Source organism: Gobio gobio (assembly GCF_949357685.1).
Source record: "Gobio gobio genome assembly, chromosome: 23".
Lineage (NCBI taxonomy): Eukaryota > Metazoa > Chordata > Actinopteri > Cypriniformes > Gobionidae > Gobio > Gobio gobio.
The window spans coordinates 42,509,959-42,526,594 of record NC_137119.1 but is presented as its reverse complement, the minus strand read 5'-3'; the positions used below and the strand labels follow the sequence as shown (position 1 = coordinate 42,526,594).

General features: G+C 36.4%; 1 protein-coding gene across 3 annotated transcripts in view; it reads left to right on the top strand.

Moving 5' to 3' along the window:
- Positions 1-16,636, top strand: part of scn5lab (sodium channel, voltage gated, type V-like, alpha b) — a 183,044-nt gene that overhangs the window by 55,006 nt on the left and 111,402 nt on the right. For all 3 annotated transcript variants that reach the window (XM_079806384.1, XM_079806383.1, XM_079806382.1), the window contains 4 exons: positions 1,739-1,847; positions 7,583-7,821; positions 15,096-15,269; positions 16,110-16,466. In XM_079806384.1, coding sequence (XP_079662510.1) covers positions 1,739-1,847; positions 7,583-7,821; positions 15,096-15,269; positions 16,110-16,466 — 879 coding nt within the window. The remainder of the gene's footprint in view (positions 1-1,738; positions 1,848-7,582; positions 7,822-15,095; positions 15,270-16,109; positions 16,467-16,636) is intronic.

The following is a 16,636-nucleotide window of genomic DNA, read 5'->3' as shown; positions in this document are numbered from 1 at the left end:
ATGGCTCTTGCGCCCGGCGCAAATCTAAAATGGGTTGGTCTGAAGTAGCTTCATTATTCATAGGTGTGGTTTGGGCGTAATGTGAATAAACCAATCCGAGCGTCATCCAACATTCCCTGTAAAAGCAGGTGCGCAAGTTCCATTATGGATTGCTATTATTATGGCGTATTTACCAGGCGCACGCCAGGAGCGGTTCACAGCCGAGGAGACTGATGTGCTTGTAAGAGCAGTGAAAGACAGAGAAGTTGTGTTGTATGGGGATGGGAGAAACCTACCCAAAATAGCGTCGGTTAAACAGGCGTGGGAGGAAATAGCCACAATTGTTTCATCAGCTGGCATCCCCAGGACGTCGCACCAGTGCCGCAAGCGCTACAATGACATCAGAAGACGGGGAAAGTCCAAGCTTGCCAGCATCAATCGGGCACGCCGTGTAACGGGAGGTGGATCTGCCTCTACTCAGGACCTGACGCCAGCAGAGGACATCGCTGCGTCCACCCTCACCGATTTTTTTTCCTGGTTCTTGCCGGACAAACCAATTTGTTAGATGTCCTTATAGGCTATACATAGCCTATATGTCTTGCCAGAAGTTGCCACTATTGGGCAAACAGGTCTCCTTAATTATTAGACTAATTAGCCTGAATCATTTGTAAGCTAGATTTATGCCTATTTTTTCACATCTTCGTGGCACACCACAATGATTTCCGTCATCTCATGTGTTTATATTTTTTAGTGTAACAATTTATGATTTGCAAAAATAACTGTTGCATCTGTGTAGATTACATGAGCAAAGTGTATGCGCGTTGTGCACGCTATACATTATGGTCAAGCATGCGCCCTTAAAATAGCATAATGAACAACGCGCAACGCGCCACTGACTTTAGACTAGGTTTTTTCTGGTCAGTGGCGCAATTGTTTAATGGAACAGCAAAATAGCACCAGGGATTGTTTGCGCCGGAACACGCCTCCTTTTTTGCGCTGAACCGCCCAGGTAGCGCAAGTTCATTCACTAGTTTAGCGACGTGCTTCTGTGGAGGGAAAAGCGTGCTTTGCGGGGGTGCAAAATAGGAATGACACATGCGTCGGTGTACAAAGTCAATTGCGCTGGGTGCAAGATAGGGCCCGAAATCATTCAGAGCACTTAGCAACTACATAGTAATGTGCTTAAAATCATTCAGAACAGGTAGCAACTGCACAGCAACACTAGTAATGTCCTTGCAACCATCCACAACAATGTAGCAACCACATAGCAACACCCTAGCAACCACCCAGTCATCTTAGATACCACATAACGGTTTTTAACTTAAAATCATTCAGAGCACTTAGCAACTTCATAGTAATGTGCTTAAAATCATTCAGAACAGGTAGCAACTGCGCAGCAACACTAGTAATGTCCTTGCAACCACCCACAACAATGTAGCAACCACATAGCAACACCCTAGCAACCACCCAAACACCCCAGCAACTAGATTACTATGTCCTTAAAACATTAAAAACACTTATCAACTACACAGCGATAATAGAAATGCCCTAAGCAACCACATTGCATCACCCGAGGGGTTACACTTGCAACCCCAAACCAACCTTTTGTTTTTGCAAAACTGCATTGTAATGATACATTTAATATGAAATACATTGTAGAATAAATATAAGTGCAAGAGAAAGCACTGAATTCTGTAAGCCTGCACTTGTCTGTTTCATTATGAAGGCATTTATGTGAATGGTGTCTTTGGTGTTACAGGGGCACAACTCCACCAATGAGCTGAGCAGCATGCTATTGCCCCAGCTGCCCCCGGAGGGCCGAGATCGGGCCCTGAGCGCCACCAGCTACATCACTGATGCCATGGAAGGTACGCCCCCATCCCGCCTGACGCTACACAACACAAACAAACACACAGCGATCGCAAATGAGCCAGAGATGAGATATGAGCCCTGAAACCACTCCATATGCACATAAAATCCACATTAAATCTTTCTCTGCGAGGTGCGTGCGAGGACAGGAGAAGTGTCTCCATCTGCTCGCGGTTAATATCGTCCCCTGAGACGGGGCTCGCTGTTGTTATTCAGCGGAAAGGTGCAACCCTCCCCACTGCTGCTTCATCATGGCACAGCCAGACTGTGACATCACCTGGGCAGCACAAGAAGCCAGACTCTTCCCTGAGCGTTTCAGCGAATAAATAATAAAGTAACAGAATGTCCTCGCTGGTCCGCCCGTCGGGAGAGAGTGTTTTAGGAAACGAAGGAGTAGACCGCCTGGAGAAGTTTATGTACAAACAATACAAGTGATAAATTCATTCTCAGTGTTTGCGATGTTCCTGCTGGGAACGAGCTTGAGCGTTTAAAGCGGCAGACGACAACATTTCAGTTCGTGCTGAGAATAATCAGAACTATAACACTTTCATAGCAATTTTTTCCGGCTGATGAACGGCAATCAGAATCAGAATCCATCCGACTTTACAATTTTGTTGTCTGTCGCTTTAAATGCTTGAGCTCGTTAGTGCGCTTAAAATACAGAACCGAACGATATCACTTTCATAGCGATTTTTTTTTCCAGCTGACTAACGATAAAAACATTGACAGCCAATCAGAATCCACCTGACTTTAATGAACTTTAGCATTTAAAGGGACAGACGACAAAATTGCAGCACGCACTTAGAATAAACAGAACAGAACGATATCACTTTAATAGTGAATTTGACGACAAATATCACTTTAATATCAATTTTTTTCCCAGCTGATGAACGATAAAAATATTGACAGCCAATCAGAATCCATCCGACTTTACAATTTTGTCATCTGTCGCTTTAAATGCTTGAGCTCGTTAGTGCGCTTAAAATACAGAACCGAACGATACCACTTTCATAGCGATTTTTTTTTTCCAACTGATGAACGATAAAAACATTGACAGCCAATCAGAATCCACCTGACTTTAATGAGCTTGAGCATTTAAAGGGACAGACGACAAAATTGCAGCACGCACTTAGAATAAACAGAACAGAACGATATCACTTTAATAGTGAATTTGACGACAAATATCACTTTAATATCGATTTTTTTCCCAGCTGATGAACGATAAAAGTATTGACAGCCAATCAGAATCCATCCGACTTTACAATTTTGTTGTCTGTCGCTTTAAATGCTTGAGCTCGTTAGTGCGCTTAAAATACAGAACCGAACGATATCACTTTCATAGCGATTTTTTTTCTTCTAGCTGATGAACGATAAAAACATTGACAGCCAATCAGAATCCACCTGACTTTAATGAGCTTGAGCATTTAAAGGGACAGACGACAAAATTGCAGCACGTACTTAGAATAAACAGAACAGAGCGATATCACTTTAATAGTGAATTTGACGACAAATATCACTTTAATATCGATTTTTTTCCCAGCTGATGAACGATAAAAATATTGACAGCCAATCAGAATCCACCTGACTTTAATGAGCTTGAGCATTTAAAGCGACAGACAAAATTGCAGCATGCAGCGAGAATAAACAGAACCGAACGATATCACTTTAATAGTGAATTTGACGACAAATATCACTTTTATAGCGATTTTTTTTCTCCAGCTTTTGAACGATGGAAACGTTGACAGCCAATCAGAATCCACCTGACTTTAATGAGCTCGAGCATTTAAAGCGACAGACGACAACATTTCAGTTCGTGCTAAGAATAAACAGAACTATATCATTTTCATAGCAATTTTTTTCCGCTGATAAACGATACAAATATTGACAGCCAATCAGAATCCATCCGACTTTACAATTTTGTCGTCTGTTGCTTTAAATGGTTGAGCTTGTTAGTGAGCTTAAAATACAGAACCGAACGATATCACTTTCATAGCGATTTTTTTTCCGCTGATGAACGATGAAAACATTGACAGCCAATCAGAATCCACCTGACTTTAATGAGCTTGAGCATTTAAAGTGACAGACGACAAAATTGCACTTTGCGCTTATAATAAACAGAACCGAACGATATCACTTTCATAGCGATTTTTTTTCCAGCTGATGAACGATAAAAACATTGACAGCCAATCAGAATCCACCTGACTTTAACGAGCTCAAGCATTTAAAGCGACAGACAAAATTGCAGCACGCACTTAGAATAAACAGAACTGAACGATATCACTTTTATAGCGATTTTTTTCCAGCTGATGAACGATAAAAACATTAACAGCCAATCAGAATCCCCCTGACTTTAACGAGCTCAAGCATTTAAAGCGAAAGACGACAACATTTCAGTTCGTGCTAAGAATAAACAGAACTATATCACTTTCATAGCAATTTTTTTCCGCTGATGAACGATAAAAATATTGACAGCCAATCAGAATCCATCCGACTTTACAATTTTGTCATCTGTCGCTTTAAAAGCTTGAGCTCGTTAGTGCGCTTAAAATACAGAACCGAACGATATCACTTTCATAGCGATTTTTTTTTTCCAGCTGTTGAACGATAAAAACATTGACAGCCAATCAGAATCCACCTGACTTTAATGAGCTTGAGCATTTAAAGGAACAGGCGACAAAATTGCTGTACATACTTAGAATAAAAAGGACCGAACGATATCACTTTAATAGCAATTTTTTCCAGCTGATGAACGATGGAAACAGTAACAGCCAATCAGAATCCACCTGATTTTAATGAGCTTGAGTATTTAAAGCGACAGACAACAAAATTGCAGTTTGTGCTTAGAATAAACAGAACAGAACGATATCACTTTCATAGCGATTTTTTTTCCAGCTGATGAACAATAAAAACAGTGACAGCCAATCAGAATCCACCTGACTTTAATGAGCTTGAGTATTTAAAGCGACAGACAACAAAATTGCAGTTTGTGCTTAGAATAAACAAAACTGAACGATATCACTTTTATAGCGATTTTTTTCCAGCTGATGAACGATAAAAACAATAACAGCCAATCAGAATCCACTGGACTTTAATGAGCTCAAGCATTTAAAGCGACAGGCGACAAAATTGCACTTTGTGCTTAGAATAAACAGAACAGAACGATATCACTTTCATAGCGATTTATTTCCAGCTGATGAACGATAAAAACAGTGACAGCCAATCAGAATCTACCTGACTTTAACTTGAGTATTTAAAGAGACAGACGACAAAATTGCAATATCAATAACAATATCGTCCTCTGATGTAGACACAGATGTAGTTATCGCTATAGTTATTGTCCTTGATATGAACGAGTCTTAAACCTGGGAGGTATTTTTCAGGACACTTCCTCAATCGGAGACTGTTTAGTATCGTGCGGTTAGTGTGCTCTCCTGACTAGAGGACACCACTGCTCATGAGGTGTCATCTATGAACAAAAATGGCCCATATTTTTCAGTCTTTTCTGGACTCTTGATTGGTCAGCACAAAAGTTGCTAACAGAAGAAGGCCTGAGCTCACAGGGTCTGAGTTTAGATCTGCTAGCATAAGAAAATGCCAATCCTCATTATCACGCATGTGAAAGCTGACACGGCAGGACAGCAGCGGGCCAGATTTACTGTAATGAGCGCGTTATGTCAGATGATGCTTACATACGTGTATGATAGATTGCTAACTTCCTCTTACTGATTTATATAAGTATGCTGACACTGGATCAGCCATTGCAAAAATACTCTCGTACCCTTTATAAAAATGTACCATGGTAATCATAGTTTTCACCATGTTTTTATTGTTCAGTGCCTGAATTTTAATCATTCCGACATGGACGTTCACACAAACTATAAGTTATGACTGAAGTAAACTAGTGTACATGAATGTACAAATCAAATCTGTGATTTAATAATAATAATAATAATAAATGCATGGTGTGCATATATAAATATATAAATAATATAATACTAGTAAAAAAAACTAAATAATAGTACTAATAAATAAATAAAAATTAATCAATTAATTTAGAATTTAAATATATATATATATATATATATATATATATATATATATATATATATATATATATATATATATATATATATATATATATACACACACACATATATTTTCATTTTTATAATTTAAATAAATAAATATAATTAATCAAATTATTTATTTTGAATTATTTAAAATCTATTTATTTTTTATAATGTATTTTTTTATATTTTAAATTTTATATATATATAAAAATATATATTATTATTTTTATAATATAATTTTTTTTTAAATAATAATATTTTAATAATATTATTTTATTTTATGTAATATGCACTAATATCATGCATAAAATTATAATTGTTTTATAATTGTTTATATGTATATGTGTATATACATATATTATATATATATATATATATATATACATACATATGAAATAAAAATTAAATATAATTTAAATAAATAAATATAATTAATCAAATTATTTATTTTGAATTATTTAACATTTATTTATGTTTTATAATTTTTTTTATATTAAAACAAATATATATATATATATATATATTAAACATGTATATATATATATATATATATATATATATATATTTTTTTTTTTTTAAATATTCAAATATTTTTAATGATATTATTTTATTTTTATAATAATAATATTATTTATTAATAATAATATATATAACATTTTAATCAAACAATTTATTTAGAATATTTTTTTATAATTATTGTTTATAATAGAAATAAATAAATAAATAACATTTTGTTTATTTAATTAGTTTAATTTATTAAATATTTTTTATATATATATATATATATATATTAATACTCACAAAAAACAATGTTGGCCGTGTCGTCCTCAGTTTGGCTCCTGCTGTGTTAGGGTGAAGGTGGTGTAAACTGAAGGTCTGTTTGTTGGTCAGTTTCTCTTGTGGAGGATGAAATAAAGCCTGACAGGCGACTGCACCCGCTGTGGAGCATCACACCAGCCCAGCGTCTCCTCCTCACATTACTGCCGCAGAGACAAATCTACAGCCACACAATGTCCATCTCGCTCTCATTTCTCATTAGAACACTTACAGGTTCCTCCGAAACACGTCAAGTGTGATTCGACCTCAGTAGGGCAGAAAAACAACACGCTAACCTTTCATTATGACCTTTTCATGGGCCGCTGCTTTTAATGCTGAGCTGTAAATTATGTTTACATTGTCTAAATCTGCTCTAAAAGTTATTGATGGCATCTTTTATTTACAGTCAGACAGCTAAATAGACTGTAGCATGAGGTGGCTAATGGTGTACTGCTTTATTTACGTCATTTAATTACAGTAAAACTCCACTTTTATATAATATTACACTTTAGTGCACTAATATCATGTATAAAATCCCTCTTACCTGACAGAAATCAGTGAAATGAGAGTCCTGAGAAACATGCCTGTCAATCATTGTGCACTTTCAGGTTTGCTGACGTTTGATTGGCTGACATGTCTTTGGGGGTGGGCGGGGTTTTGGAGGTGGACATTTTCAAAATGGTTGAAGTCAGTAAAATGGCTGAAAATGCTTACACAGGGCTTGTTTTAATAAAAGCCATGAATGATTGAGTGTGAACAGCATTAGCACACTTCTACTGAAAGCTCTAGACACATGTGGTAACTGGAAGGACCCTGAAAGCGAGCCTGTGATGTGTTTTGTGTGTCAGAGCTGGAGGAGACGCAGCAGAAGTGTCACCCGTGCTGGTATGTGTTTGCACACAAGTACCTGGTGTGGAAGTGTAGCCCAGACTGGCTGAAGGTGAAGGACTGGGTGAAGTTCATGGTGATGGATCCGTTCCTGGATCTGGCCATCACCATCTGCATCGTCCTCAACACACTCTTCATGGCTCTGGAACACTATCCCATGACGGACGAGTTCAACCGGATGCTGTCTGTGGGGAACCTGGTGAGCAACAAGATACTTATTTAAAATATTTTATTTTATTTTATTTTATTTTATTTTATTTTATTTTATTTTATTTTATTTTATTTTATTTTATTTTATTTTATTTTATTTTATTTTATTTATTTTATTTATTTTATTTATTTATTTTATTTTATTTTATTTTATTTATTTTATTTATTTTATTTATTTTATTTATTTTATTTATTTTATTTATTTTATTTATTTTATTTATTTTATTTATTTTATTTATTTTATTTTATTTTTTTATTTTTTTATTTTTTTATTTTTTATTTTTTTAATTTTTTATTTTTTTATTATTTTTTACTGTGAGATGCAACAAGATTAAATATTTAATTTTATATTATTGTTTTCTTTATTTAGTTTTTTTTACTGTGAGATGCAACAAGATTAAATATTTTATTTTATATTATTATTTTATTTATTTAGTTTTTTTTACTGTGAGACGCAACAAGATGCAGTTATTTATTTATTTAATTATTTTATTTATTTTATTTATTTTATTTATTTATTTTTTTTACTGTGAGATGCAACAAGATTAATTACTTCATATTTTATTTGATTTATTTATTTTTGTTATTAAATTTGTACTGTGAGATGCAACAAGAAACAATATTTTATTTATTTTATTTTTTTACTGTGAAATGCAACAAGATGAATTATTTTATTTTATATTTTATTTTATTATTATTTTATTTATTTAGTTTTTTTACTGTGAGATGCAACAAGATGAATTATTTTATTTTATTCTATTATTTTATACTTTATTTTATTATTTTATTTTTATTTATTTTATTATTAGATTTTTTTACTGTGAGATGCAACAAGATTAAATATTTTATTTTTATATTATTATTATTATTTTACTGTGAGATTCCACAAGATATATTTTATTAATTTTATTTTTTACTGTGAGATGCAATAAGATGAAATATTTTAATTTTTAATTTTATATTTAATTTAATTTAATTTAATTTAATTTAATTTAATTTAATTTAATTTAATTTAATTTAATTTAATTTAATTTAATTTAATTTAATTTAATTTAATAAAATATTCATATCTATACTGTTATTTAAATGTGCACTACCATTCAAAATTTTGGAGGGTATTTTTTATGTTTTTGAAATGAGTCTCTTCTGCTCACCAAAGCTGCATTTAATTGATCAAAAATACAGTAAAACAATATTAAACATTATTACAATTTTCAAAAATCCTTCACAAATCATTCTCATATGAGGATCTGATGAAACATTTGTAACATTATAAATGTCTTCACTGTCACTTTTGATTAATATAATGTATTCTTGCAAAATAATAGTTTTTTTCTTTAAAAAAGAAAAAGAAAAAATAAATTACAGCTCCCAAATCTGACGTATACATATAAATTATAAATCTATTTATTATGATCAATACCTGAATAAAATTGTATAAAACAATGAATATTATTATTGAATAAATGCCTTGACTGCTGATATTTCTAATATTAATCTAATCGGGCTGTTACTGAACATAGAAAGAGACTAATATTTGCCAAAACTGTAATATTCCTGCATTAAAATGTCCAGTTTAATAATGATTGAAGCCACCTCTGTTTGTAACTGCTGGAGGGTTAGGGTTAGGCCGTTTAGCACATTGCATTGTGGGAACAGCACATGTAGTGGCGAGCGTATCATCAGACGTTGGAGTAGTTTGAGGAGAACCGGGATCACATCAGGAGCTCTGATCAATCTCTGTTCGAGTGCTGAGATCTCAGTGCTCACGACTGACGCAGTATCGCCTCTGTCATCTGGAGATTAAAGCCCAGAGTGTTGGGTACACACACACACACACACACCTCTTGTGTCCAGCCGAGCTGAAGGGAAGCTCACTGAGGCTGTCAGGAACAGGTCGCACACCGAGTCCGATGCGAATTAATGAATGCGTTACGAAAAAAAACCTGCAAAACAACACAAAATGCCGTCTTCAAGTAGTGAGGATGAATTTTTTGTCCTCTCTCTTAAAAAATGAAAAAGAGGAAATAGTGGGTCCATCCACTCCTGCGATCGCGTAGAGAGGAAGGAGAGTTCCACCTCCTTATCAAGGATCTGCGGGATTATCCAGACCAATCCAAAGTTTACTTTAGACCATCAGTGGCTCAGTTTGAGGCTTTGTTAGCGATACTGGAGCCACATATTAAAAAGAAGACCACCAATCTCCGTGAATCAGTTGATCCTGAACAGAGACTGGCAGTAGCTATGTCTAAGGTACACACACACACATGGTTTACAGGGACTTGGTGTGCTATTATAGCTGTGATATAATAATATTTGTAGTATTTTTGATACAATAATATTTGTAAATATAATTGCAGTTTGAGGTTGGGCATCAGCACTGTAGATGGGAAAAATGGATGCGAAAAACGCATTTTTGACGGACGAAAGTTTCGGAGGAAGTGTGCAAGCATGATTGACATAACGTGAGGTTGAATTAATTTTTTGACGTGCGAAAATTTCACATGCGAATTTCGGACTCAGTGTGCAAAGGCTTTTAGACCGTTTTTCACCGTTGCTGTGTTCAGGATTTTCTGGGCGGGGCTAAAGCGGTGGCTCGATGACGCACTGGAGCCACTGAGCATATGGCTCCTCCCCTAACACGATCATAACTACAGCACATTCGCATCAGTTCGGCCGCTCGATCGCGAGTTACTGTCAGTATAGTTACTACAGCCTACAGCTTGAAAAACAGCTTACAAAACAAACACGATGATCAAGAAGAGGTGGATTCATCTTGTGAACATCTACACCGACTTTGCACCGGATAGTTTTACAAACTTTCAACAGAGACAACTGGAATTCACTGATAATCCGCTGCAGAATGGGCCGATATCCATATCATAGGATATAGTAATGTAGTATTTATTCATATTTTATATTTAACTTGTACTTTTAGTTTTTCACTTTTGTCATGAGATTTTGTTATATTTCATTTTAATTAATTAATTTAATTTAATGAATCAGATTGAATAATCATTTACATTTAATATATAATTTTTTGTTTTTAATACTTCTTCTTTGTTTTATTTCAGCTTAATTTTAGTTAACAAGGACCCCGACTGCTAAATCTAATATTTAATGTATATAAATGTGCTTTTGTCATTTTTAGTAATAGCTTTAATTTATTTTTATTTCATTTTTATTTTTGGTAATTTTAGTACTTTAACTTATTTCCAGTTTCTAAATTTCCCCCCCCTCTAAATTGAATGTAATATTATTTCAGATTTATTTAAATTAAAAAAACATTTGTTTTAGTTCCTAACAAGTAGGATAAAGATCAATATTAATCCATATACATTTAATATTTTATTTTATTTTTGTTTTGTGCTGTTTTTACTTTTAGTATGTTTTAAAATATTTATTTTCAGCTTTATTTTAATTGTGGTTTTATAGTAGTTTAATTTATTTCAGTTTTTAATTTTTCTTCTATTTTTTCAATATTTATATTTTATTTAGTTTAACAAATTTAATATTTAATATATAATTTTGTTCTGTGCTTTTCTAATTTTTTCATATATATGTATATGTATGTGTGTACATATATATATAATTTCTATTTAGCTTTATTTTTATTTAATTTTTAGTTTTGGTCACTTTAGTCCTTTTTAACTTATTTTATGTTTCTACATTTTCTTCTAATATTTTATATTATTTCAGATATATTTCAATTTAAAAAATATTTTTTACAGTTTTAGTTCGTAACAAGTAGGATAAAGACCTATATTAATCCATATAGATTTAATATTGAATATTACAAATTTTATTTCAGTTAATAAATTGCATTTTTAATAGTTTTAGTTAACGAGGACCCCGACTGCTAAATGTTATATTTAATTGAAAATGTATTATGCTAATTTTTTGCTTCTTTTTTTTTCGCTTTAATTTATTTTTAGTACTTTTTATGAGCGTTTATTTATGTTCTTCTGTATTCATATTGCCTGTTTGCCGTGTGACTGAGCGCCGAGGCGTTTGATTAAATGGGTCGTTTCTGAGGTGTCTCAACACACGCGATGATATCATTTCCAGCCGTGCGAGCGCATCTGGTCATGGGCCGTCCGTCACTCTGTGTCTCACACACCTCCTTCAGGGACTCAGAGCTCATGTCTTCACTGAGACAGCCCTGTTTGAAGAGCTGATGAGGCTCTCTGAGCGTGGACACACTGGGACACACCGTCATCTGTGCGGCTGAATCATCACTGATATGACAATCACTCACTGTAGACTGGAAAGGACTTTAGTGATTAACACTGACGATCTCTTAGGCAGCAAGTGAACATTTTGTCCTCAGAGTTGATGTGTTAGAAGCAGGAAAAATGGGAAAGCGTAAGGATTTGAGCGAGTTTGACAAGGGCCAGATTGTGACGGCTAGACGAGCAGGTCAGAGCATCTCCAAAACTGCAGCTCTTAATAATCAGTTTTCACCAATCAGGCATAACATTATGACGAGGCTCATTGACGCCCGTGTGGTCGATCAAACAGACGAGCTACTGGAGCTCAAACTGCTCAAGAAGTTAATGTTGGTTTTGATGGAAAGCTGTCAGAATACACAGAGCATCTTAGTTTGTTGTGTGTGGGGCGGCACAGCCGCTGACCAGTGCCGATGCTGACCCCTGACCCCGCCCAAAGCACCAACAGTGGCACGTGAGCATCAGAACTGGACCACGGAGCAATGGAAGAAGGTGGCCTGGTCTGATGATCATGTGTTCTTCTACATCTCGTGGATGGCCGGGTGTGTGTGTGTGTGTGGCTTTCCTTGGGGAACACATGGCACCAGGTGCACTATGGGAAGAAGGCGAGCCGGCGGAGGAAGTGATGCTTTGGGCAATGTTCTGCTGGGAAACCTCACAACTTTTCTGGACTTAAATGATCTGCTGCTAACATCTTGGTGCCAGATACCACAGCACACCTTCAGGGGTCTAGAGGAGTCGACGGGTCAGCAAAAGGGGGACAGACACAATATCAGGAAGGTGGTCATAATGTTATGCCTGGTCAGTATAAATGGCTTTAATTTATTTTTAATTTCCCTTTTTTTTTTAAATGTTTGTGAGCGGAGCGTGTTCTCCTGAGATCCTCTCTATCAGAGGATGGAGATGTTGTTCCAGATCTCTGTTTAGTGTTGAGATGAAAGCGTTGATTATGGGACAGGAGGCAGAAGCAGGTCTGGTCATCTTCAGTGTGTTCCCTCAGATGTCCGTCTGACTCCTGCTGGACACTTCCTGTCCCCGTGTCACGTATCAGAGTCACTTCCACACGCGCAGATACAAGATACAAGAAACAGAGCAAAACCCCAGAGCAGCAGCAGACCTGCCGTAGATACACACACCTGTCAATCACACAGCTCTACACAGGCCCCGCCCCTCGCATGGTTCTTATATATGCCATTCATTTTTAATCAGATTAATTACACGATGAAAATTAATTGCACATCAAATTTGGCTGAGAAATTTCTCCCAAAGGATCATTTAAAGTCATTAATGTGTAAAAAATCAAATAGACAAAAAGTAGCTATACCTTTTAATGTTTTTTTTTATTCATATGGATTAATAATATTAATATATACAGTATATTGGCTAATTTAATTATGCTTTTATCTGCTGATAATAGTATACGTATTACTCAGATACACATAAATAAGTAATGAATAATATTTTTAGAAAAAAACATCAGTCCTACATTAATAGGTCATATCCTAGAGTTTTACAGCTATTTTGTTTTTTAAAGATAAACATTTCCTGTTTTTTCAAGCAAATCTATATATGCAGAAACTATAATTTAAATACATTCATTCATGTTCACATGTGTATATTTATTTATATTTATGCATTAATTTATTTACATTTATATTAGTGCTACAAATCGATTAATCACATCTAAAAAGTTTGTAAATATATTTACGTGTGTGTGTGTGTGTGTGTGTGTGTGTGTATATATATATATATATATATTTACACTCTCACACTCACATACACAGACACTCACACACTTACAGACACTCACACACACACACACACACACACACACACACACACACACACACACACACACACACACACACACACACACACACACACACACACACACACACACACACACAAACAGACACTCACACACTTACACACACACAAACAGACACTCACACACTTACACACACACACACACACACACACACACACACACACACACACACACACACACAGACACACACACACACACGCACTCTCAGACACACACACACACACACACACACACACACACACACGTACAGACACACACACACGTACAGACACACACGCACTCTCAGACACACACACACACGAACAGACACACACACACACACACACACACACACACACACACACACGTACAGACACACACACATACAGACACACACAGACACTCACACGTACAGACACACACACACACACACACACACACACATACAGACACACACGCACTCTCAGACACACAGGCACTCACACACACAGACACACACACACGCATTCTCAGACACACAGACACAGACACACACACACACACTCTCAGACACTCACACACGTACAGACACACACACACACACACACACACACACGTACAGACACACACAGACACACACACACACACACGCATTCTCAGACACAGACACTCACACACGTACAGACACTCACACCTAGACACTCTCACACACACACACACACACACACACGTACAGACACACACACGTACAGACACACACACGTACAGACACACACACATACAGACTCACACACACACACACACACACACACGTACAGACACACACACATACAGACACACACAGACACTCACACACGTACAGACACACACACACACGTACAGACACACACACACACGCACTCTCAGACACAGACACTCACACACACAGACACACACGCACTCTCAGACACAGACACTCACACACACAGACACACACGCACTCTCAGACACAGACACTCACACACACAGACACACACACACGCACTCTCAGACACAGACACTCACACACACAGACACACGCACTCTCAGACACAGACACTCACACACACAGACACACACACACACGCACTCTCAGACACAAATACACTCACACATGTACAGACACACACACGCACTCTCAGACAAAAACTTCTTCCAAATGCATAAATGTAAACGTACACTGTTTTGAAACCTAAAGCGCTGTGTGTTTTGCTCTGTTGTTTTGTCCAGGTGTTCACAGGAATCTTCACAGCTGAGATGGTTTTGAAGATCATCGCTCTGGACCCGTATTATTACTTTCAGCAGGGCTGGAACATCTTCGACAGTCTCATCGTCAGTCTGAGTCTCATGGAGTTGGGTCTGTCCAACGTGGAGGGTCTGTCCGTCCTGCGCTCCTTCAGACTGGTAAACACTTCTAACTAGAGCTGCACCATTAACCGATAACAGATCGCCATCAAACACCCACACAATCTCTTTCCTGAAGGACAACGTTTCACCTGTGTCTATTAAACCTTTGACAAAATCACAGCTATGGTCCCCCCCAATGTTCAAGACATGGTTACGGCCTTCAAATATTAATATTATCATAGAAGAACTGGCATAAAAGTTGATAGTTCGCATATAAACGCTGATTTTACGGAAGCAATCAAAAGAGAGTGAATCAACTTCAAGAGATTCGTTCAGAAACACTGATTCATCTAGTAATGAAACAAGTGAAGTTTTTATGAGTGAGTCATTGAATCATTTATTCAAGAGATTCATTTAGAAACACTGATTCATCCACTAATGAAACAAGTGAAGTCTTTATGAGTGAGTCATTGAATCATTCATTCAAGAGATTCGTTCAAAAACACTGATTCATCTAGTAATGAAACAAGTTAAATCTTTATGAGTGAGTCATTGAATCATTCACTCAAAGAGATTAATTCAGAAACACTGATTCATCCAGTAATGAAACAAGTGAAGTCTTTATGAATGAGTCATTGAATCATTCGTTCAAGAGATTCATTCAGAAACGCTGATTCATCCAGTAATGAAACAAGTGAAGTCTTTATGAGTGAGTCATTGAATCATACATTTGTCAGAACCTCTTGTAAATGACGTGTTATTTTGTTTAGTTGTCTGTTCAGAATCGTGATCTCTGTTTGAACCCAAAAGATCCAGAATTAAGCAGCTCTACTTCTAACCGACTGACCAGTTTCTGTGGCATTTGTTTGCAAACCGTCTCTTCTCCTTCTCCTTCAGCTGAGAGTCTTCAAGCTGGCGAAGTCGTGGCCGACTCTGAACACGCTAATCAAGATCATTGGGAACTCAGTGGGCGCTCTGGGGAATCTGACCCTGGTTCTGGCCATCATCGTCTTCATCTTCGCCGTGGTCGGCATGCAGCTGTTCGGGAAGAACTACGAGTCGTGTGTGTGTAAGATCTCCAAGGACTGCACGCTGCCCCGCTGGCACATGAAGGACTTCTTCCACTCGTTCCTCATCGTGTTTCGGGTCCTGTGCGGAGAGTGGATTGAGACCATGTGGGACTGTATGGAAGTGGCTGGACAGCCGCTCTGCATCCTGGTCTTCATGCTGGTCATGGTCATCGGGAACCTCGTGGTAAGTTGTTTCTTCACTCGGGTGGGTTTGTAATTGTGTGTTGATATTGGCTGCGGTTTGAAATTTGAGAGATTCGTTCAGAAACACTGATTCATCCAGTAATGAAACAAGTGAAGTCTTTATAAGTGAGTCATTGAATCATTCATTCAAGAGATTTGTTCAGAAACGCT